Genomic DNA, 24645 nt, shown 5'->3' with positions numbered 1-24645 from the left:
CGCCTAGAACTTAGAACTAATTAAACCTAACTAACCTAAGGACATCACACACACCCATGCCCAAGGCAGGATTCGAAGCTGCGACCGTAGCGGTCGCCCGGTTCCAGACTGTAGCGCCTAGAACCGCATGGCCACTCCGGCCGGCTTATTTTGTTGACGAAAAACGGATATACTGGCAACAGTCATGCCATGTGTGCAACCAGAAGTTAGAACCAGACAGAAGAAGGGCCTCCATGCTGCCAGTTGCTGCTGCTAACAGAAAACCATCAACTGTTTGTAGGAGCTTCTTATAACTGAGGAACAAAACTCCCTGACTCTACTGAATCGTGGAAGGTATAAATACGCATCGGAATTTTTGTGCTGTGCACTACTGCTATAGCGATACTTGCAGAGGTAAATGAATAAAGTCCAAAGGTGTAATCTGTAGCTCGTGCGTTCGGGAAGGTGCTTCGGGGAGTTAAAAATAGCTGCAAACTGTTTAAGATATGCGCTCATTTGCAAACCGGTGCCATAAAAATATTTCTGAAAATTAGTGACAGTGAAATTTAGCAACAGCATCTTTATCGATCCAATTAGGGGACCACATGAAGCAGCATCACGTATTACTTGGAGTAATAGGAAAAGAACATTTTCGAGTGCTGTGAAGTACACACCATTTCAGGCTTATTAAATAAAACTGACCAACAAAATTTTACTTTATTGTCAATATAAGCTTATGCACATTTTTACCTTCGTGTTACCCCATGGAGGAATGTCACTGAATGCACAAACGCTTTGCTTGAGTGTTAGTAGCTTTCTGCAAACGACTTCGAAACTTGTGTGTAGCAGTATGGGCTAACACTGACGTGCTCCACTTTCTTTGATATCTCATTTTGCTGTACAAAATTTACTGGTGACTGCGTTCTCCATGATCGTCCATAACAGTACCACAGTTTCCAACAAAAAAGTCAAAGTGGGAATATAGAAAATATAATTTTAAGGTCGCGTTGCCCCCCCCCCCCCCCCTCCCCTCAGCAGTGCTGAAAGTTTGCCACAAGGTCCTTACAGTTTTCAGGCTTCTTCTTTCCTCGAAATTTTGTTCACTGTTGAATAAAGGCGTCCCAAGCCAACATTTCATCACCTGTCACAATGGTGTCGAAATGCTCATCTTTGTACACTTTAGGTATCTGAGGAGTCACGAAAATCCCACCTATTATATTCGAATCACTAAAACGTGTATATTTCTCTTGTAAATAAAGAAATGGTCCCCAGTTTTGTCCACGGTCTTAATGACGTTATTTATTTGATCAAATCTCATATGAATAGCAGGTAGAATTACGTTCTTTTATTAGACAAGTGCTTCGTGCATAACATTGTGAAACCCTGGTTCAAATGCTTGACGCTTACGCCAGACTCACTTGTAATACATTCGCGCGGTTATCCCAGAGGCACAGGAAGCAATAGAATTTTGTATAGTTATTTTTCGGCACAGTTCGCCGCCGGTCCTGTTCTACGGGGCTCGACATCTATAATGAGGGGTGGGCACCAAACCCTACACCGTATGGACGTGGTTTCATCTTGCTTTCACCACGTGATGAAGACAGTCACCACAGCACTCTTCGAACACCTGACACGTCGCTCAGTCTCCGAAATCCTCGTGGCGAGTCTGCAGGCCATCAAAATCGGCAGTCGGTCGAACTCAGATAGACCGCGCGCCTTCCCCGTTCTAGACTCGGACAGCACACTCACTGATGCTACATGCAACGTTCGTGTGTCTGCCTACCAATCATTCCTCGCCTGCTGAGGATGGTGTGGCTGGACGGCTTTATATCGATAGTAGGTCGGTGTCAATTATCTGGCTGATAGGTGTGAACCATGAGAAATCTCAGACTAAGTGGTACCATTGCTTACAATGGCTGAATGTCACTTTAATACAGCTAGTCTTAAAGCCCTTAAGGCTTCTCTATCGCCACTTGAACTCGCCTCTTTCCAACATTTCGCCTGTTAAAGATCTGATGCACACCACTGTCACTCCCAAGGTTATCAAAACCAAAAACAAGAGGCTCAAGGGGAACACAGAAGGAACTCGTTTGGCAGAAGCCATGCACTATCATGGCGAGGGGGGGGAGGAGGGGGAGGGAGGGGAATGTAGCTTAAGGATCTCTGAGGGTTCGGTGAAGGTGGGAAAGCGTTGTGAAAGCTGTCGCCTCGTTTTATGGGGCCATGTCAGATGAATGAGGTATCGACTATCGTTACGATGAAGGTGAGAAGACGGTACGAGTCCATCGAGTGCATCTGAACTCGGAGGAAGCTGGCGGTTTTCGATAAAATTTTCTTTTTTTTGGTTATAGTCCTTACCCTGGTGAGGAGGGGGAAGAAGAGTTACTCCTGCCAAGATAGTCACATTACTTCTTTAAATTTGATCTTTATCCAAGAAGGCGAAAGTGTGGTCGAGTTGCCAGGGTGTGTGGTGGCTGTCCGTGTGGCTGTTGGGGGATTTCGAGACACAGCGGCTGTGACAGAGCTTGCGACAGTAAGACTGCTGGGTCCTCCTGTGAGGTGAGAGGATGGCGCGTACAGAGTCCGTTACTGATGTGAGACGTGCGGGGCACGTTCTTGTGTACGCGAAGTTCCTACCGGCTTCCCAGTGGAGTTTCAAGCCGTTTACTGCCGCGGTTATCCTGCTGCCAAAGGTGGCTCTTCCTGGAATCTCTGACCGGAGCAGCTACCGATCTTGTCTAAGCTGGAATGTGTGTGTCCTAACATCACCACATGACTTATTATATGGTGAGCGGGTTTTTAAGTACTGCGTAATGTTTTGTAGGCCGCTAAAAATTGTAAAATTTCTTAGATTACCTCTGATGGTGGGTGGTGTGTCGGCCACTTATTTACCGCTTGGAGTGAGATTGCTGCCAGTTTGTTATGGTCTCTCTACGGCCCATAATTAATTGTTAAAGGTACTGTTCTGCTCAGCCTCTCATTTATGCTTTTGCACAGTCCTTCCTAGTTCCTGTGTATTGGTCTTTCAAAAATTTTTCTTTACATGAAAAGGTGCTAATGCTTCTACTTTGCACTGAAGTGTTGTTCTTCCCAAATGGCATGTCTTACGATAAGAGATATTTTGTAAATCTATGTTTCATAGAGTCACTGTAAATTCCGCTATGCCTGTTACACAGTAAAAGCATGGTGTTATGTAATTTAGCTTAGGTATCGCTGAGCAACTCTTTAGTCCTTGTATGTTCACGCCCGGAGAGCATAAGCCACCGTTTAGAGTGTACGGTTCGCTGTATTTCTCTTGGACGATGTTTGCTTAAGTTGGGTTTCGTAGCCTCTGTACGGTCTGCTCCCTTCACGGCTGAAATCTTATTTGCTGACCTGTTTTAATGTACAACTGCCTCATTTTAAAATTATTTACTGTTTGTCAGTGAAGACAGAGATCTCAGTACTCCACAGGCTGGCCGCGTTTAAAGGAGTCCCAATTTTTTTTTTTTTTTTTTTTTTTTGCGTGATATCAGGATAACGCTCTCTCTCCCTTGGTTTATTCATGCTTGTAAAATTGAAGCCATACTTCACAATGGAGTGGTAGGGGTGAATTTGTTTCTGTTATTTGGTATTATGTCCCACAGGACAACCTTAAGAATATATTTTTAAATGTTGGCAGAATTTATTAAAGCCTCTCTCCTATTGATTAGTTTTATTAGGCTTCATGAAATATTTAAATCTAAAAATTTCTATTTTATGTAACGCTCTGTATTGAGTTACTGATTTTTATCCAACGTATTTGGTTTTAAGTTACATTCAAAGTCTCGAAACTCAACATCTGAATGTCGTGTTTTGTAAATAATCTGATGTGTTTTATTTGTAACAGTTGTGAGCTTAATAAATTGTTGACATGTATGAACGTTACCAATGATATTTGACCACTCATGGTCAAGGTCGTCCTTCCAAAACAACCAAAACACAAGAAGTGCGCTACATTAATCTGGTGAATTTCCCGGAAGTTTCGCTGGGTCTCTCATTACCCTGCTATCTTGAGGCGCAGAGTGAATTCTGAGAGCAGAAACTGTTAACTGAAAGTAGAATCGCTCGACAGTCCGGTATCACAATCTACAGTACGTCAGCCAAATAGGATGCTTTGTATGTTTAACTTGATGTAATACTAGGATGAATCAGAAAGTATTGTTCGCCAAATTACTGCTGTAAATGCGAAGTCAACACCTTCATTCCCAGCTATTGGCCTCTCACGGATCGGCTCAGCTTATGAGCCCATAGCACCGCCGCATGGTGCTGCGATCCCTTGCTGAAAATGGCGGCTGTGCTCAATACGTTCACGTAGAACGAACAACGAAGCGTGATTCGTGTTCTATCGAACAAGGGACGAACACTCATCGAAATTCACAGGGAAATGCAACTCAGGTAAGTGGAAAAGTACCTTGCTCTGAGAAGTGTGAGGAAGAGGAGGAGGAGGAGGAGAAGGAGGAGGAGGAGGGGGAAGGGGAGGAGGGGGTTGTGGTGGTAGTGTTGTGAGTTTCCAAAACGGCTGTGAGGACGTGCATGACAATGAGAGTGCAGGAATGCCGCGTTCGTCACTGACTGACTGCAGCATTGGTGCATTTTCATTCCACCAGGTGCAACAGTCAATGGAGACAGTTACTGTTCCACTCTGTCATGTCTATGGTCTTCCATCAGGAAAAAGCGCCGACGGATTCTCCATGTGGACAGCATGCTTATTCTCCACGATAATGTGGGGCCACATGTGGTAATCAGAACCGATATCAAGCACCGGTCATGTCTCAGGGAGAGTCTTGACCGCGCACCTTACAGTCCGGAAATCGTCCATCGCGATATTCACGTTTTCGGTCTGCCAAGGAGGTTCCTGGCAGGACGGCGATTCACGTGCAATGGTGAAACCAAGACAGCAGTCTTACTGGTTGAATAGGTATGAGGACTACGTGGAAATTAGTAACGTATATATATATAATTATCTGTGTGAACTTTATTTCGGCTAATAAAAAACAGAGGCTATGATTTCGTAATTCGCCCGCCTATGCCCTTTGAGTGAAATGCTGGTCTCTCAAGAATTTCGTGCAACTTACAGCTGAAAAAAAATTGTAGGCTGTCCCAATGCGAGGTGGGTGACAGCGGGAGCATTAAATACGTCACATGTATGCTACGACGGCTCGGACACGTTCCCACCATGAAATATGACCCACGTGTCTGTATTGTGTACAATGCCATGACTTGTTATATCCAGCGCTGTGACTTTGTGGGCGCCCAACGGCTTCGTTTCTCACAAAATGGTCATTTGCTGGACCACATTGTGCCTAGAGATTTTCTTTGGTTCCCTTGCTATTCCTTCAAGGCATACAGCAGTAATGGCTGCTTCAATAGTGTTTTTACACAGAGCTAGTGTTTAATCAACTGACGCACTTTTCCCTGTGGGTCAGCAATGTCGAACTGCTTGGGAGAGATTGCTGCCAACCACATTTGCGGGTGGCTTATCCACTTCTTCTAGGTACGGTTCAAATGTCTCCTGATTACTAGTAACTTTGCGATTACAGGAACAAGCACGAAGTTAGATCGGTGCAGTCACTATGCTGAAATTTAGAACACGACTTAGTATGAAGGTCAACATACCACCCCAAGAAATAACACCAATGGTTTCAAAGCTGGTTCATAAGACATCCTTCACAAAAAAACACGAGAAATTAAATATGTAGAAAAATAAATCTATGCCAACTTTCTGGAAAGACTTCTTCACCGTCAGAGACATCAGTTATATTTATTTTATCACTGGTATTACAATCACTATTAATCAGTCTTGTAGAGAGTACAATTTTTCGAATTTAAGCTTAAAATATTACAAAGAATCATTGAAGCAATACGAGCGTTATTCTTTACATTTCAATTCATATGAACAGTGAAAGTAGAAGGTAACAAGTCTTGACCGTTGCACTCAGCTCCTCAGACACATAATGTCGTTTACAATAAGTAGGTTTCGCAATAATTTCAGATCCAAGCACCTGAGAGACAGTCATTGGTGCTGAAATTACAGTCTCCAAATTCCGGTGACATCCATAATAATCTTCATATATACTTATGGTATAATCCCCACAATGGATGATATTTCTTGACTCTTGCTGGTTAAATGGAGAAGAAAGGAAAGAAAAAGCACATGTTTGTCATTTTCCAACATATCGCTGTCGCTTTCCCGCTAACACTGTGTCTACCTGCCCCACCTTCACCCGCTCTCTGGCCATCACTTAACCACTCTCTTCCTATCGGCAATTCCTCTACATCTTTCCATTACCTCAATGCCCCTCTCTCTCCGCCTCACTCTCTTCAAGATCTCCCAGCCCCTTCTTCTGTCCATCTCTTCGTCCCCCTGTTCTCCAACTCCTACAGTCCTTCAGTCTTTCTCTCTCACTCCTCTCTCTCTCTCCATCACCTCTTCTCTCTTTCTATAACCAACTTCAACTGTCCATCTCCATCTTTTCCTGCCTCCACTCACACAATTCAGATACCGTAGCAGTATTCCATTAATAAGCCGATAAGCCGTAAATGCAACTGGACGCGCACACATACACGCACGAGCACACACACACACACACACACACACACACACACACACACACACACACACATATATATATATATATATATATATATATATATATATATATATATATATATGTGTGTGTGTGTGTGTGTGTGTGTGTGTGTGTGTGTGTGTGTGTGTGTATTTGTGTGTGTGTGTGTGTGTGTGTGTGTGTGAGTGAGTGTGTGAGTGTGAGTGTGTGTACACGTGCGTGTGCGTGTGCGCATCCAGTTGCTTGTTAGAGTAACGAGCAAAAATTTAAACTTAACCAGTCGAGTAGTTTATAATCTACACATATATATCTGTATTACGAGCATTTAAATATATAGCCTACGTCTGTCCAAATGTTCACTAGCGTCTTGTGTAGAAATTTCAAGAAAACTGATCGAGAATTTTCCGAAGTTTTATATATTATAAATTAAATTCTGCGTTATATACATTCAAAAGAGATACGTTAAAACACGCACATATTCGAATTCAACGTTATGTTAAAATTTCAAGTAATTCACTGAAGAATTTCGGAATTTAAGATATGGAGAAAATGTTCATTTACATTTCTATGTAGATTTCCCCAACAATTATTAGATATATATTTATATATTAGAGGTGGTGACCCAGTTGGTTTATAAGAACGCGCGTGCATTTGAATGCAATGTTGTGTCAAAATGTCAAAGCAATCGGTGAAGAACTTGCGAAGATTTATGATTATGCATATACGAAGCTATATGTTTACGTTTATATATGCAATTTAAGTTTTGATTCTAGCTATGTACTGTCTCTACAAGTGCTTTCTACTATTATAATTTGTTCTATATGCACAATGCAGGTCAAGCTGTAAACGATAGTAAAATATGTAATACATTGTACTGTTACTAACAAAAAGCTGAACATATTGTTATACTTGTCTGACACTAAGTGCTACCAATTTTTGTATTAAGTATTTTGTCCATCTTCAGCAACTTTAATCGTATATAATGCATGATGAGCAACCTGTTGCATAAAAATAAATTTAATTTCTTCAGCGGTTTCGGGCACTTTTTCGTAAGGTTATGCGGTAGGCATAACCTTATGAATAAGAGCACTAAGATCCCGAAAGCGGTAAAGAAATATTGTACATAATTTTCCCTGACGGAATTAATATAATACGACGTTATCGAGCGTCTCTCTCTCATCTGTATTTCGTGCGATGTACTACGAATAATTAAACGCTAGAGTAACTCAAGTGGCACGTCATTCTATTTCCGGAGTTGAGCTTGAGAAATCACTTTATTCCTGAGTACATTTCCATCGTATTTGCGTAGTCTCCATATACGTCAGTGATCACGCTCTCTTATCTCTATTTATATTTCTGCAAAAATATATACGCGGTACAATATCATTAAATGGAACTCTCGAACTTGGTTTTCCTCGTGACATATCCTGGAGGTGGTTTGGGCTTCCAGCTCCAGTACTTCTGGTCTTTTCCAAAGACGGCTGCATCCTGTAATGTCTCCGGTAACCTCTGCAGTGCAGATTCCGGAAGAAACGATACAGCAAACGCTGTACCCAAGTTAAGAGCACCGAGGATGGCACATGGCATCCGTCTGTCGCTCTGAAAGAAAGAAGATAAGACCGTGTCAGCACTGTGAATTAAAGCTACTACTAATACCAATACACACATGTAATTTTGACTATGGAAAGAAGAAGTTAAAACAATTGTTTTAGACGATAATTTCAGCCACGCTCCTCGTCCAAGTTTCGTACCATAACTATTCCATCACAAATTTGTATCAGTGTTACACTACTAGCTTTAGTAGCTATTGCAGTTTGTCGATCTTTCACCATTACTTCACTTTGTTGCAGGATACATGCTGTGGCGAAACATTTTCAGAGACCAAGGAAGAGTACAGAGGCATAATTCAAACCCAGATATTTGTTTTCTAAAAACATTGCCTTAGGGTACTGGAGTGATATGTTATTTTATCCTACCAGGCAATATTTTTGAACCTAGTTGTGGCAAAAGACAAATTTATTTCATTTTCACGAAAAAATTTGCTAACTTATCGGATGATCCTAGATATTTTACCTTATTTTCGGGGATTACTATAGAACTTCTCACATGACACTTTAATTTCCCTCTTTTACACACCTGTATGACATATATGACAAAATTAGCAAACACAAGTATACACACGTACATCTACATCTCACACAAAGAAGCATGCGGATCGTGAGATACAATGACGATTTTGGAAAGACATTCTTGCTATCTAAGTCGTAGCCGTTATGTTTTGAATTTTGAGTACCTACGTACAGCGATAATTTGCTTTGTTATGGTAACAGCCTTTTATCCAGCTATAAGCAAAGTACTTAAGAGTAACACCATATCGTACAATAACAGTATACTCATTCATTCTTGACTCATAAAATTTTTAAATTCTTCACAGGGAGAAACCCGTTCTGCATTTAATATACTGACAACGTGCTCATCACGATAGTATAACTGAGTAAAAAGATGTAAAACCAAACAGTGCGACTGGTAGTAGTAATTTAGGTATTATTTTCACAATAAGCTGCAAATTATTACTAACGATGACTTAGCAGTCGTGAAATATACGGCACCAGCATAGTGACAAACTGTTGAATATATTTCTCCACAGTATTTACACAAAATTTCATTCATCGGCTAGGTCATCGCAGAATCAGTTTCAGTAAATGTCTAGATATAATTTCTTTCAAATTGATATTATTATATAAATTATTCAGGGCACAACTAGTTTCAGACTTAATTACTTCATTTCCATTTGTCATAACGTCAGTTGGGAAACCTATAACAATTCACGTGCTAGGATCATGTTGGAAATGGAACACCCACAAAATCATTTTTGCCATACAAAAGCTAACAAAGACCAGCGTTTGACCTCTCATCGATGTTGAAGTCGTTTAATAAGCAAAGCCCAGTGAAAAACCCTGCAATTCTGGTCTGATAAGAGTCAGCTTAGATCCTAAGTTGTACATTCGTTTCGCCGTTTTATTACTTCAAAGATCCTATTCACCTATAGCTACCATACTTCAACGACGTATCTGACTCTTAAGCAATTCAAATATATTACACCTCGTAGAGAAGGGCATAAAATATCGGAAGCAAGTGACCCTTAGGGTATATTTTTATATTAGTACACAACACGTTAAAATGGTATTTTATCTGCTCCAGTACTCACGGCAACGTATTACATTTATATTAGTATTCTGATTCTATCAACGTATAAAAAGCATCTACGAAATACACGTATCAAAAAAAGTTTTACATCATCCCGGTTCCCAGAACATTGTATCACAGACACAGTCCCTTTGACTGTTCAGAGCCGCGCAGGATTAGCCGAGCGGGCTAAGGCAATGCAGTCAAGGACTGTACGGCTGGTCCCAGCGGAGGTTCGAGTCCTCCCTCAGACGTGTGTGTGTGTGTTTGTCCTTAGGATGATTTAGGTTAAGTACTGTGTACGCTTAGGTACTGATGACCTCAGCAGCTAAGTCCCATAAGATTTCACACACATTTGAAAATGTTTGAACTGTTCAGAGATGTCATTGAACCCGCCTAAAAATGTAAAATCCCCTTCTGTCTATTACCTTCTGTCTAATAGACAGAGGGGTCCGACAGCCGATCCGTTCAAGTCATTCCACCAAGAAGGAAGTACTCGGGTCGTGTTGTCTGTTGTTCTACGATACCTGGAATGTCAATACCACGTTTCTGCATTGTCACTTGGTGCCAGGATGGGCTCCCAACAAGGGAAGTGTCCAGGAGTCTCAGAGTGAATCAGAAGTGATGCTGTTCGGACATGGAGGAGATACAGAGAGACAGGAACTGTCGACAACATGTCTCGCTCAGGCCAGCCAAGCGCTACTACTTCTGTGGATGACCGCTACCTACAGATTATTGCTCGGAGGAACCCTAACAGCAACGCCACCAAGTTGAGTAAAGCTTTTCTTGAAGCCACAGGACGTCGTGTTACTAATCAAACTGTGTGCATTAGGCTGCATGATGCTCATCTTCACTCCCGACGTCAATGGTGAGGTCCATCTTTGCAGCCACGACACCACGCAGCGAGGTACAGATAGACCCAACAACATGCCGAATGGACGGTTAAGGATTGACATCACGTTCTCTTCACCTATGAGTGTTTTAAATGCCTTCAACCAGACAATCGTCGGAGACATGTTTGGAGGTAACCCGGTCAGGCTGAACGCCTTAGACACACTGTCCAGAGATTGCTACAAGGTAGAGGTTCCTTGAAGTTTAGGGATGGCATTATGTGGGGCCGATGTACGGCGCTGGCGGTCATGGAAGGCGCCGTAACGGCTGTGCAATACGTGAAAGCAATCCTCCGACCGATACTGTTACGATATCGACTGCAGATTGGCGAGGCATTCCTCTTTATGGACGACGATTTGCACCCCCATTGCGCTAATTTTGTGAATGACTTACTTCAGAATAATGACAATGCTCAACTAGAGTGGCCAGCATATGGTCCAGACATGAACCCTGGGATAGATAGAAAAGGTCTCTTTATGGACGACGTGACTCACCAATCACTCTGAGAGATCTACGCCGAATCTCCGTTGACGAGTGGGACAATTCGGACCAACAGTACCTTGATGAACTTGTGGATAGTATGCCACGACGAATACAGGCATGCATCAATGCAATGCAGTAATGGTACCGGTGTGTGCAGCAATCTGGACCACCAGCTCTGAAGGTCTCGCTGTATGGCGTTACAACATGCAATGTGTTGTTTTCATGGGTAAGAAAAAGGGCGGAAATGATGTTTATGTTGGTCTCTGTTCCAATTTTCTGTACAGGTTCCGGAACTCTCGGAACCGAGATGATGCACATCTTTTTTTGATGTGTGTGCTAAAGGAGAACATTATCGGTCTGCACGGTGCTGCGAAAGGTATTATCTGCAATGAATTACCATTACTGGTAACAACAGGTACTCATTACCACGTCGTCAGGTTTATTTTACAGGTTATAAAATGCTCCGTAGCATCATTGCGGTAAAAATCGAAGGGAGATAGAAAGTATTTGCTACTAGCGGCTGTCATATGAAAAGGCAAGAATTTCCTCAGAAGAGTGTACACAATCACAAGCAGTTCAGACACTAGGAATGAGTGGCTCGACATTATACACAGTTTACTGATGCTCTGAACTGTTTATTTTGCTTTAGTCCATGCACATTGTATGACATACTTCTGGCTCGTGCAATGTTCCGCAGTAATCCATCATCCACACACTATACACACACGTGCTGGTGTTACTGTTGCCAAGTAGCTGCTACTCAGTTCACCGCGGTATTCATGCAAGAGAAGGGGCTCACATAGTAGCAAGCTTACTTCGCGATAAAATCTTGCTGCGCTGAGTTGTTCCACCTAAATTTCACTACCTAATGCCCTCGCTCCTGGGCAAACGACAGCTTGTGACATTGCTAAAGGTATTCGTGAAACGGGTACTGTTAAGAGAAGGTATCGAAGATGTCAGACTTATGTGTTAAACACCAGAAATTACGAAGCGTGTTCAGCAGTCTCTTCTCCGACCTCCATGTAAACGACTTGATCTGTTGTTACAGCATCTTCAACCATCTTATTAAACCTGCCACAGAGTCACTTGTCACTGCGGTTGCAAATATACCGAACTATAACGGTTCAAGAACTGTGTCCATTGGATTCAGAAAAGCATGTCGCCTATTGTCAGTGGTGTAAGAGAATCGCTCTTCATGATGTTAATAATAATCTGAACTAACTTTATTAGTGATGGTGCATGGTTCCACTGAAGTGGATACGTTGGCAGGAAAACCACTTATATCTTGGTTGCCAATAATCCTCACAGTACAATGTTCACAGCTCCTATGAAACGATGATGATGCTTCCGGAGTTCTTAGATTACCAAGGTCATAGCTAATATTTTGGCGTCTCAGGCGAGAACTAAAAATTCAGTAAATATACAAGAAGATTTTATGTTGCATGGGCATAAATCTGAAAATACAGTCTCTCCACGCCAATAACTAAGATATTCTCATTTGCGCCTATCTGAGAGAACCACTTACAACGTCCTCAATAATTTATTTGGTGGATTTAAAAAAAAATGGCTCTGAACACTATGGGACTTAACATCTGAGCTCATCAGACCCCTAGACTTAGAACTACTTAAACCTATCTAACCTAAGGACATCACACACATCCATGCCCGAGGCAGGATTCGAACCTGCGACCGTAGCAGCAGCGCGGTTCCGGACTGAAGCGCCTAGAACCACTCGGTCACAACGGCGCTGTAGGTTTCAACCCCCACAGCTCTCTTTAGCACCGTGTAAGTTATTTGTTGCTATCTTAACACAAGATCTCTCATTCAAACGAGTTTTATGGCAGCGTTATTCATATGTTATTTTCTACGCTGATTCTGTGGAGAACTTCTCATGTATTATCTCCAACAGACCTCTACAGCACCACGTCTCAGACGCTACGATTCCCTTCTTTTGTGGTGTTCTCACCTCTCACAAATTTGTTCCTGAGATTAGGACTTATGTATGACACAGGTAGCCTTTTTCTTTTGTCTAGGAACGATCCCTTTACCTCTGATATTCTACTTATTATGTTCTTCATGCTTTCAAATATGGTAGTACTTAAATTCATCTACTTATATAAATTCATCTCTATATCTGTATGATTATCGCTAATCTTATTTCTATAATCGTCATTAATTAGGTGTAATCACAGACAATTATCTTTTCTCATTAAACTGTTCATTCCATACAATAGGTCCTGTAAGTCTTTTTCACTTTCGCTGAGGATGTCAAGCACATCAGCAAAGATTATCATTGATACCTGTTCACCTTGAGTCGTAACAACTTTCTTGAACATGTCCTTTATTTCCGTCATTGCGTCTTTGAAAAGTAATTCAACAGCAGCTATGAAATACTGCATGCAAGTGTTACACACTTCTTCATAAGAAACGCTTCGATCTTGGTCTTCAGTTCTTAATGATCTCTTTGGGTCTAGTGCATGTTGTGTCTCAACAGTCCTTTCCCGTAACCCACTCCCGCTTTTCTCATAATTTTGAAAACCTTGCACTGTTCTACACAGTCGACCGCTGTTTTTCGATCAACAAATCTAATGAAAGCATTCTGATTTTTCTTAAGGTGTGCTTCTATAATCATAGTACCTTTCTGGAGTCCTTACTTTTCCTACAGCCACACTTCCCGTCATCTAACATCTACTCGCTTGCCTTTTTCATTCTCGGGTTGTTTGGGGGACGTATGTTTGATGAAGTTACTGACGTTTTCCTTGCGCAAGTGGCTAGCACTGTCAACACTTTGACAGTACAAGTCACACGTTTGGGGAGACGTTAGAATTGTTACCAAATAAACATTGGCCGAAAATCCAAGACAGCAACCAACAGACAGTTTGCCATTGTCAGTTGTGTTTTCGCTCCAGTTCACAAAAAACTGTTTGCCGGCTGTTTCACCAGTCATATCTCTAAATTTCTATCAAAACAATGCATCATATACTAAGAAATGTGATATCTTGTATAAAACATACCCTCTATTATTAGCTAAAATGAATATTAGCTTGTGTAATGTAATCAACGAATTTGTGATATAAAGTTACTGAAGATGATTTTAGTTGTAACTTTTACTCAGCAAAAGTTCAAAAACGCAAAATAAAGCTACTGGTTAATGTCGCTGTTGTTTGTCATCAAAAAAATATGAGCTCATTTGCAGACATCCAAAGTTCTACTCCTGTACCACACTTCGGTTGCACAGTAGAGCTCCAAATTAATTATTTTCGATGTCTACAATCCACGAGAAGTGTCATAATGTTGATTCGGTGTTTCGAAAGTTCGCAGAAACGTCACAGTGATAAAAAAGGTGCTACGTATCACACATATACATCAATTGCCGTAGAAAACATGATTCGAAACTCTGAAGGATGTGCCCCTACGCTGTGCTCACTCCTACACACGTGCAGCTAAAATAGTAATGCGGAGTTTACATTCACAGTTAGGCCAAAAAAGATCGAATCTAATCTGGACTAGCAGACAATGAATGTTGACTAAAATAATGCGCACACTTACGAACAAACTAGCATTCTCAGAGTAATTTTTTATGCCCACACATTGTCTAACACGATCAACTGAAATACTTTCACATCTGTGTTACAACCACTTCAAAATACCTAACGGGTGTTACGTCTGGTATATGTACTGCCATCGCCTTAGGTTTTTACCACCAGTTTAGAAGAGACACAGGAAAGGTATAATTGTAAAATATAACCGACCTCAATTATTAATTTTTATTGCAAATGTTTGTGCCTTGTCAAGGTTAAGTGCCAATCGAACATATTTACCTTTCGGAACTGTGGTTCCAAGGCTGTCTATAACGTTCACTAATCCTAACTAAGCCTCTTTACTACAACTTACGAACCGCTTCCTATAGTCAAATACTAAATGTAATGAAAAAACCTGATGTAAATGAAATGATTGTGTGACTTTGATGGCCAGGTTTTCCCACCTAGGGAAGCTCGGCCGACGACTTGCGAATCGGTTTGGTTGAAGCATCTTTGGGCGACGTGGGTGTTTCTGACGATGATATAACGAGGAGAACAACACAACACCCAATGCCCGAGCGTAGAAAACCTCCTACCCGTCACGGAATCGAACCTGGGCTCGTTGCATAACAGTCAGACGCGCTGACTACTTAAATGTTAGGCGGACTTCTAGGAGTAAGACAATGGTTTACAAATTATATAAGTGTTTCGAAGAAGATCGTGGAGGTGTTGAAGATGACATACCCGCCCGAATGCTACAGCCCTTCATCAACCGATAAAATCGTCTAAAATGTGGCGATCGCCATATCACAGTCGCAAAAGTCAGTAACGCTATTAACGTCTTTCGGGTGTTGTAGGTGTGAAATGGTAGTAAGTATAGTTTCTTCTGAAACTGCTATAGTTCGAAAAAAAATAGTGGAAAATGATGGTTGCTCAGGAGTTTCTAGATGAGATCGACAGACACGAGAAATCTCTTAAAATTGTCATGAAAAGAGATGAAAAATTAATTTATGTATATAACGTCAGATTTAAGTCCAACATCAGTGGTCTCAGTCTAATCATTCTGCTTTGCCAAGATCAAATATATCTCGACAACTGCGGTCATATCTGAAAAATATGCTCACTTTTGTTCTGCGATTTCAACGTCATAGTGCCATACGAATGCCTATCACAATCGCGATCAGTAAGTAGTGCTATTTCAAAGTTCAACTCCACTAGCGTGAACCAAATCGCAAAAGAAACCGGAATTTTGACGAAAAAACTCATCACTTTTCCACCACGACAAATCAGCCGTACCACTACTTTGCTTATTCATACATTTTTGAGCAAAATGAATGCTGCGTGTCACCAGTCAGCAGCCAAAGTGACCGTTTTCTGTTCTAAAAAGTAAAGAAAACCTTAATAGTCGTTCGTTTTATATGCATAAATGAAATTACAACGCTTCGCTGAGATAGCTAAAAGCTCCAGAAAATTTTAGGGTGAGCGGAAAGAGCGCCAGTATAGGTTAATAATGTCTAATGAGGACTATCTTGTAGAAGATTAGATTCAAGTCGACTAATACATTAAATTATTTCCATACAGAAAAACTTCGTTCCTTTTTATCACAACTCTCATGTCCATCTATTGACGGCACTACAAAGCCTCCGTACATTATTTCATCGTTGGCAACAATGTAATAGTTTCTCTCAGTGGGCATTACTACGTCAGTAACACATGTGCAGTTTCTATAGTAAGTTACTTTCCAGGTGAAGCAATGATGCATTTTTCGAAAGCTCTGAATTCGGTCGGTTATTAACGCTAAGAGTGCATTAGAAAAATTTGAGAGACAGTTAGAGAGGCTTTATCTCCATTAGTCCGTGACATGCCTTCCTCTTATGATGCGTCGTTTTGCCCATGTAGCAGAGCTGTTCATCCGACAACTACCTACCACTGTATAAAGAATGAAAATACATCAGCTTATTGGATGATATAGGTACACCTATGCACTGTGTCAGTAAACGGTAACGTCAAAGTGATACGCATCCTGTTTGCGGCTGAATCTAAAGTTTTAGGCTCTGAAGACTGTGCATGAGATGTACTTGTTCTGGGAAAATTGTTTTCTGTTTTCTTCTCATGTCTGTTCACATATTCTCATCTCGTAGCTTTCATTTCACTAAGATAATAGTGATATCTTAGCTACTCGTTAAACATTCAAACAAAATATGAATATAGATTTCATGCCCGTGTCGCTCCACTTACCATGAGGGCTACGTATGGCAGGGCGGACATGACGACGCCAGCTCCGGTCCACTCAACGCAGGCCGCGATCTGCCTCAGGCACGTGGGGTGCACCTCCACGCTCTGCAGGTTGGCCATACCGTTTGTGCCCGTCGTGAAGAACTGCGTTATCACCATCATCATCGTAATGGCCAGTCCACTGAAGTTAGCTGAACCATTAAACATACGGTGCAGCAATTACCACATACAACTAATGCATCAATTACCACATACAACTAAATACAAAAAGTAACACACACACACACACACAAATACACACACACATAGATAGAGGGAGAGAGAGAGAGACTCGCACGCATATCAATTACAAAATTAAGAAAATGAATGCCACATCAAATTTTGTTCATTTGGTTTTCTGTCCGAAGACTGTCTTGAAGCAACTCTCCGTGCTAGCCTATCACATGAAACCCTCTTGATCTCTGCGTAACTAGAACAACCTAAATCCAGTAGAACCAGCTTGCTGTATTGAACACTTCGTCTTCCTCTACAATTTTAATCACCAAAACTTTCTTCCTTGATGCTGCAGAATGCGTCCCTGGCCCCTACTTTCAGTCAAGTCGATCCATCAATTTCTTTCCTCGCTAATTCGATTTAATACCTCTTCGTTTGCTATTCGAACTATCTGTCTTATCTTCAGCATCATTCTGAAGCACCAAATTTAGTAAGCTTCTATGCTCTTGTAGTCTGAACTCCTCACCGTGTTTTTGCGCTACTAATATAAAATGAGTGTAGAAAATAACATTAAGGGTTGTCGCATTTGATGACATGCCGTGAACGCTACTCGAATGTTGTTGTCAGGGGTGGCGTGTGGCAGGAGCTTAAACCAAACTTGTGATGAGCTTGTGACAGTCAGGTATGTAGCGACTATGAAAATATACCACCTATCAACCTGGGGGATTTAAAGGAACAAGACGCTTGTAACTTAACATATCGAAGATTACATCTGAATTCCGCTATCTGAGGTCAAATGCGTCTTGGGTGGCTCTCACTATCGCAAGAACAAAGTTTCCACAGTTATGCACTGTCTTAATGTACTCACTCACGTGTTTGAATAACGGATAACACGTCGCTTCTGTACAGTCGTACGTGGCGATTAACAGAATACTGTGGATGATTGCCACCGATTTGAGCGAGTGAGCAACACATTTCTAACAGAACAGTAATGACTACCATAGCTTCAGCAAAAGTGTTACAGTACCTTCCAAATACTTTTTGTCACTCAACGTACCGAGAAATGTAAAATAATCATGTGGCTTCAGCAGCCAAAATAATGACCCTTGTACCATGCAGCTAGGCGAATTTTGTACCCAGGATCACGAGGCGAGATGTTGACTACAGTGTCGTCTGAGAGTTCATGAGGCACTGTACTGTAGCTCTTGTAATGATAGTTCACGAGACACCATGTTGGCTACAGTCTTGTAATGGGAGCTCACAAGGCAGCATGCTGGTGAGGGTCTTGTTGGGACTGTTTACGAAGTGCTATATAAGTGAAACTTGTTCTGAGAACTCTCCGAGTCAAGCGACGAAAAGGCGATGGTGTTTGATTTTCTAGGTTTCCCTACAAAATTTATGCTCTCGGACAATAAACAGCTGGTCTGATACCTGTAGTTACAATTCGAGATGACAGTACATAACGGTGAGGATGCTGAAAGGGGGTATAGCATTTATTCCGTTTTGTGGTGCTTTATCGGCGAAGGTAGGTCGAATCCCTCAAAATCATCAAATGAACAGTTTCTTTCGATCACCAATTGAGAAGCTGACACTGCTTGGTAATGTCAGTGACGTACAAGGACTATGGAAATCCGGAGTCTACCAGATCCCCTGCGAATGTGGCATGGCTTTCATAGGTCAGACGGTGCGTACTATCGAAGATCGTTGCCAAGAACATCATCGGCACACCAGTCTGCAGCAGCCTTACAAGTCGGCGGTTGCTGAACATTACCTCTCGGAATTAGACAGAATGTATTACGACCAGAGCAAAGTTCTGACACAGACGTCCATAACTGGGACTATGTCGTTACAGAATCAATCGAGTTTCGAGCTCGAGAACCGCTGATCAATCCAGAAAGCGGTTACATCCTTAGTAAGTCCTGGGAACGCGCTTTAAATCTGAGAAAAGGAGAAAGAAGACATCCCACCACGATCTGAGTTGGAGAACAGGCAGATATACTACGAAGATGCCGCCGACGATTGCCCATGGGCGTGGACCGCAAACGGAACGGATCCTGGACGCTCCGCGCCTGGGCCCAGACAGCGTTGGCAGCACCTGTATGTGAAAGGGGGGGGAGGGGGTGAGAGACAGAAGCCTGGCACCCCGGCGCCTCGGCTGTCAGTTCGTCAGCCCACCTGTTAATAGTTAAGTGCTCGCTTGCCGAAGAGATACTGTGCCCGTTGGACACTGACACACGGCTATTCAAACGTGATGTACGGCAGAAGAAATTGAAAAATATACTGTGTTTAAAACGTTGATTCTGTATTCTTGCGTAAACTGTCCACATGAGGGTTGCAAGATGAACCAAGACGTTAATGGCCATCGCTTATTGTTTCCTTCCTAAAGCTTGTCTGTGAACGGTGGTACGAGTAAAACACTTGCTGCGCGGTCAGCCCCACGCAACAGTGCTGCAGACCAAAGCTCAGGCAAATCTTTACTAGCTGAACAGTTGCAGGATGGACCAAACACTCTGCAACTTCCAGGGCGCGCGTAGCTCACCGGCCAACATGCAGGAGACGGCCGCAGAGGTGATGCCGGCGAGCAGGGCGCTGCCCACGGCGGACCAGCGGCGGCCGAAGCGCGCAGCAGTGTAGTGGACGACGCAGTAGGCGGGCAGCTGGATGGCGCCCTGCGCTGCCACTGCTAAGAAAGGATTCACGCCCACGCCGCCAGCCATCATCACCAGCGAGTGAAGCGTCAGCAGGTGCGTAGACCTGTGCAGTTTCACAAGGAATGCAGTTAATTACCGACATGTTTAATCAACCAAATTCGTGACGGTGCTAGCCATCACCACGACCCGACCATTTGAAACTCCGTCTGCTGGCCTAAATGAGTGCTGTTACTGGTGATTGACTATCGTGAAACTGTCAGAGCTGTTTTATTAAAATTGATAGGCTATTTTTATATCGAAGCGTTTACGAACTGTGTGTATGTTTAAATTCTTTAGCAGTGTGTTTTGATTTTTGGTGAAATAAATGTAAGTTCACAATTAGGAACCGAATTACATACTGTCTTGGAATAGGGATTTCAGTTGTTCGGATACATAAATGGTTTGAAGAGCGTACACGTCTCTCAGCGCAGCAAACGCCGGTGCTCATATCCTAGGTTTTGTTGCAATATTGTCTTCTATATCATTTTAAAAGCACCGTTATTGTTTATTGTTTTTAATGATTATATTAAAGACCCCATCCTCTTTCTTTTCAACATGCACATGCACACATTAACAAACACACACAAGCGGACGAACAATGAACGCACACGCAAACGGACGCACACAGGCACATTACACGCACATCATAAAAAGTTTCGTATCGCCCCAGTTCCTAGAACTCCTGAAGACAGACGTTGACTCAGGATATTTTATCACAGACACAGTCCCTTTGACTGGTCAGAGATGTATCTAATCCAGCCCAAAGATGTAAAAAGAACATGCATGAGTAGCACCTATTAGATGGAGGGTATCAGACAACCAGTCATTACACCAGGAAGGAGTTACACGGCCCGTGTTGCCCGTGGTTCAACCGTGCGCGGTTCGATTGCATCAGCATTGCTACTTTGTTCCACGAAGAGCTCTCAACAAGGGAAGTTTCCAGGAGTCTCGGACGGAACCAAAGCGATGTCGTACGGACGTGGAGGTGATACAGAGAGACAGGAACTCTCGATTAAATTCCCAACTCTGACCGTCCACAGGCTAACACGGCAGTGGATGACCGCTACCTACGGATTATGGCTCGGAGGAACCCTGACAGCAACGATACCATCCTGAGTAAAGCTTTTCGTACAGCCATAGGACGTCATGTTACGACTCAAACTGTGCGCAAAAGGATGCATGATGCCCAATTTCACATCCGACGTCCATGGCGAGGTCCATCTTTGCAACGACGACACAATGCAGCGCGGTATAGATGGGCCAAGTAACATGCAGAATGGACCGCTCAGGATTGGCATCACGTTCTCTTCACCGATGAGTATCGCATATACCTTCAAGCTGACAATCGTCAGAGACAAGTTTACAGACAACCCGGTCAGGCTGAACGCCTTATACACACTGTCCAGCGAGTGCAGCATGATGGAGGTTTCCTGCTGTTTTGGGGTGGCATTATGTGGGCCGACGTAAGTCGCTGGTGGTCATGGAAGGCGCCGTAACGGCTGTACGATACGTGAATGCCATCCTCCGACCGATACTGCAAGCATATCGGCATTGTATTGGCGAGGCATTTGTCTTCATGGACGACAACTCGCACCCCCATTGTGCACATCTTGAGAATGACTTCCCTCAGGATAACGACATCGCTCGACTAGAGTCGCCAGCACCTTCTCCAGACGTGAACCTTATCGAAGATGCCTGGGATAGATTGAAAAGGGCTGTTTAAGGACGACGTGACCCACTAACCATTCCGAGGGATCTACGCCGAATCGCCGTTGAGGAGTGGGACAATCTGAACCAACGGTGCCTTGGTGACTGAAGTTAAAATCTTCTGGGTTATTAGGCCGCGTGATGTTTCTTCTAAAATGTTCGACGTTTCGACCCCTCTGCTGGGATCCTCCTCAGGATCTTTTTGTGTTCACTACTGCTGCCTTGATGAACTTATGGATAGTATGCAACGACGAATAAAAGCATGCATAAATGCAAGAAGACGACGTACTGGGTAGTAGAGGTACTGATGTGTGCAGCAATCTGGACCACCACCTCTGAAGGTCTCGCTGTATGGTGGAACAACATGCAATGTGTTGTTGTCATGGGAAATGAAAACGACGGAAATGATGTTAATGTTTACTCCTGTTTTCTGCACAGGTTCCGGTTCAAAAATGGTTCAAATGGCTCTGAGCACTATGGGACTTAGCTTCTAAGGTCATCAGTCCCCTAGAACTTAGAACTACTTAAACCTAACTAACCTAAGGACATCACACACATCCATGCCCGAGGCAGGATTCGAACCTGCGACCGTAGTGGCCACGCGGTTCCAGACTGTAGCGCCTTTAACCGCTTGGCCACACCGGTCGGCACGGGTTCCGGAACTCTCGGAACCGAGGTGACGCAAAACTTGTTTTGATGTGTGCAGTACTGTGTATTTAGTATTTTTTTATACGAAATAAAAGGTATTTAGCAAGCCAGTATCACAATTGTTAGATGTATCAGTTCTCAGCAGGATGCGGCAGCGTTCTCCAGAAGATGGAGGACAGATGCCTCGCTGAAATACCGATTTATGTTGATCTAAGGATAAATTCGAGGATACTACTATGACGTAAGTTTGTCTACAAAAATTATTTTATAATGTACCTAAAGCCTGGAATTACCTTATAATTTAGTAACACATGACGCCGAAAGTGACAAATAGGCAGGGTGTCGCTGTGTCTGTGCCGGCACGTTCCGATAACGTCCACTCGAGTCACCTTCGGCGAATGCGGCATCCACCCCTTCTATAGATGTGTGGAAGTTAGATGGCGGCATCGTGATGTATTGCGTAGGTAGATGCGGAGAATGCTTTACGACACAGTAAGTGTGCCTTCTTTCTCTGAACACGTCACATGCTTCTGCTGTAGCCTACCACGGTACCTTGCAATGCTGGAGTAAGACGCATTGCTCGGTCTATTGTATGTCCCTAGACAAATATGTTCGAGGAAGCTCCTGCAGTCGTATCTTAACATAATGCGTGTCGTTTCTTATTTATGACACAATTAACACTACCGTGGCTAAGTAGCTTAAAAGCATCAAAGTCAACGCGAAAAACCATTCTAAACGCCCTAGGCGCTTTCCGAATTGAGCGCTGCTTTCGGACGCACCAGAACGACACCATTAGTTGAAGATACTTGCCACAGCATATCTCCGTAATTGTCTCATACTCGCGTTTGTAGCCGTGTCCTTTTGCTATTACTTCGAGTAATTTTCATAAAGTGATCTAAAATTGTAAATTTGCAGATCTTGTACAACTTCACTCAGGTGTGCAACTACCATTGCGGTATTACCATAAAAATTTTAATTTATGTTAGCATAAACTCGGTGAGTTGTGACCACATATAGTACGAATGCCTTGTCTGAGTCAAGTATCGACCAAAGTTATGGAGACAGTTAAAAGTACTCCCACTCTTAGGCTTTTGTTTAACCTTCCACAACAAGCAATGGAGATATAAAGAGCAGTCAAATAAAAATTCGACAGATCGCAGAAAATTCATGGAAGCTGTTCATTTCAAAAGAAATCTTCATAAATGTTAATTGCTTGTCGACAGTTAAGCAAGACAGCCCATACCTTTCTGGAGATAAGCTTGTGATTGCCTATGAAACCATGATTGTACCCAGCCTTACACCTCTTCAACCAAAGCACACTGACGTCTGTTTGGGCCCACTCAAACGTTGCCCGGGAAATTTTTAGGTCGCTGAAGAAGGTTCACTCAGGAGCGCTTACAACTCCCCCATAACGACTCGAATTCCACCATGCGATTTCCAGACTTTTGGAGCCTGAGGAGAGACATTCACGGTGGTCGGTTTCCTTTCTGACTATGAGGTCCACACCAAGGCACAGTCAACCGCAAACTTTTTCCCTTGAAGGCACTGACTTTCTTGCCTTACAGAGAGATAAATGTGAGAAGAGTGATTGAATTTCACTTAGTAGTACATTCTTTCACCCATCTCGTTTATATTTGATTGCCCTTTACGTTATCACAGTCACATCTGACATATACATATACCTATTTGTGAAAGTTTACAGTTAATGCTGCGTAATTGAATACAGTTAAGTACTGATATTACTCTCGTAAGCAGATGTATGTTTATTTTTAAATTGTGCTTTCATGTTATCCTTTGACTTATACAGACGTAATACACATGTGCCTAGCACTACCAATAACCCATTGACACCAAATCTGATTAACTGTTACATAATTCCAGAGCTTTATCTACAGGTTTATTACTTTATTCAATCTACACTCTTTTTACCACAAGGACAATTCTATGAGTGCCTCAAATAGCAACTATTTATACAAATCAGTCTCATGTTGCCATACCTGCCGTCGTTGTACGCTCTGTAATACACTTAGTAAGTTTATACATAAGCGTTTAATTTCCGAACTCCTGACAGTCTTTTCGAAACATTAATTCAGTTACTATGATATAAGCAGATACCTATCTATTCAAGACAGCGGATTGAGGAGGCGAAATCCTTATGGTAGCTTTCCTCTGCGTTCACATACCTTGCAATAATGAGCAGCACAGTATTTTTGAAGACGTTCCAGCTGGAGAAGAGGCTGAGGAAGCCCTTCCTGTCCCTCTGGGCCTTGGCCACGGTCCGCATCACCTGCGGTGCGAACGAAGGCACCTCACCGCCGTTGGTGGTGGCGATGCGACGCAGCAACTTCAAGGCGTCCTCCTCGCGACCTTTGCATGCCAACCACCGCGGTGACTCTGGGAACCACCTACCCAGGGTTCATCTCGTAAGAGAATGTAGTCACTCTTCTTAAATCCATAGACGTTATAAAAGCATATGTGTATATCTATATATGTAGTTATGTA

General features: G+C 42.7%; 1 protein-coding gene across 1 annotated transcript in view; it reads right to left on the bottom strand.

The window, feature by feature from the left end:
* Positions 1–7955: 7955 nt before the first annotated feature.
* LOC124788478 (solute carrier family 22 member 7-like) overlaps positions 7956–24645 on the bottom strand; it is a 39026-nt gene continuing 22336 nt past the window's right edge. Inside the window, exons 5-8 of the mRNA XM_047255748.1 lie at positions 24327–24548; positions 19638–19852; positions 16889–17076; positions 7956–8168 (exon numbers count right to left, since the gene is read on the bottom strand). Coding sequence (XP_047111704.1) covers positions 7956–8168; positions 16889–17076; positions 19638–19852; positions 24327–24548 — 838 coding nt within the window. The remainder of the gene's footprint in view (positions 8169–16888; positions 17077–19637; positions 19853–24326; positions 24549–24645) is intronic.

This window comes from Schistocerca piceifrons, chromosome 3 (assembly GCF_021461385.2).
Source record: "Schistocerca piceifrons isolate TAMUIC-IGC-003096 chromosome 3, iqSchPice1.1, whole genome shotgun sequence".
Lineage (NCBI taxonomy): Eukaryota > Metazoa > Arthropoda > Insecta > Orthoptera > Acrididae > Schistocerca > Schistocerca piceifrons.
This window is presented reverse-complemented; position numbering and strand designations above follow the sequence as displayed.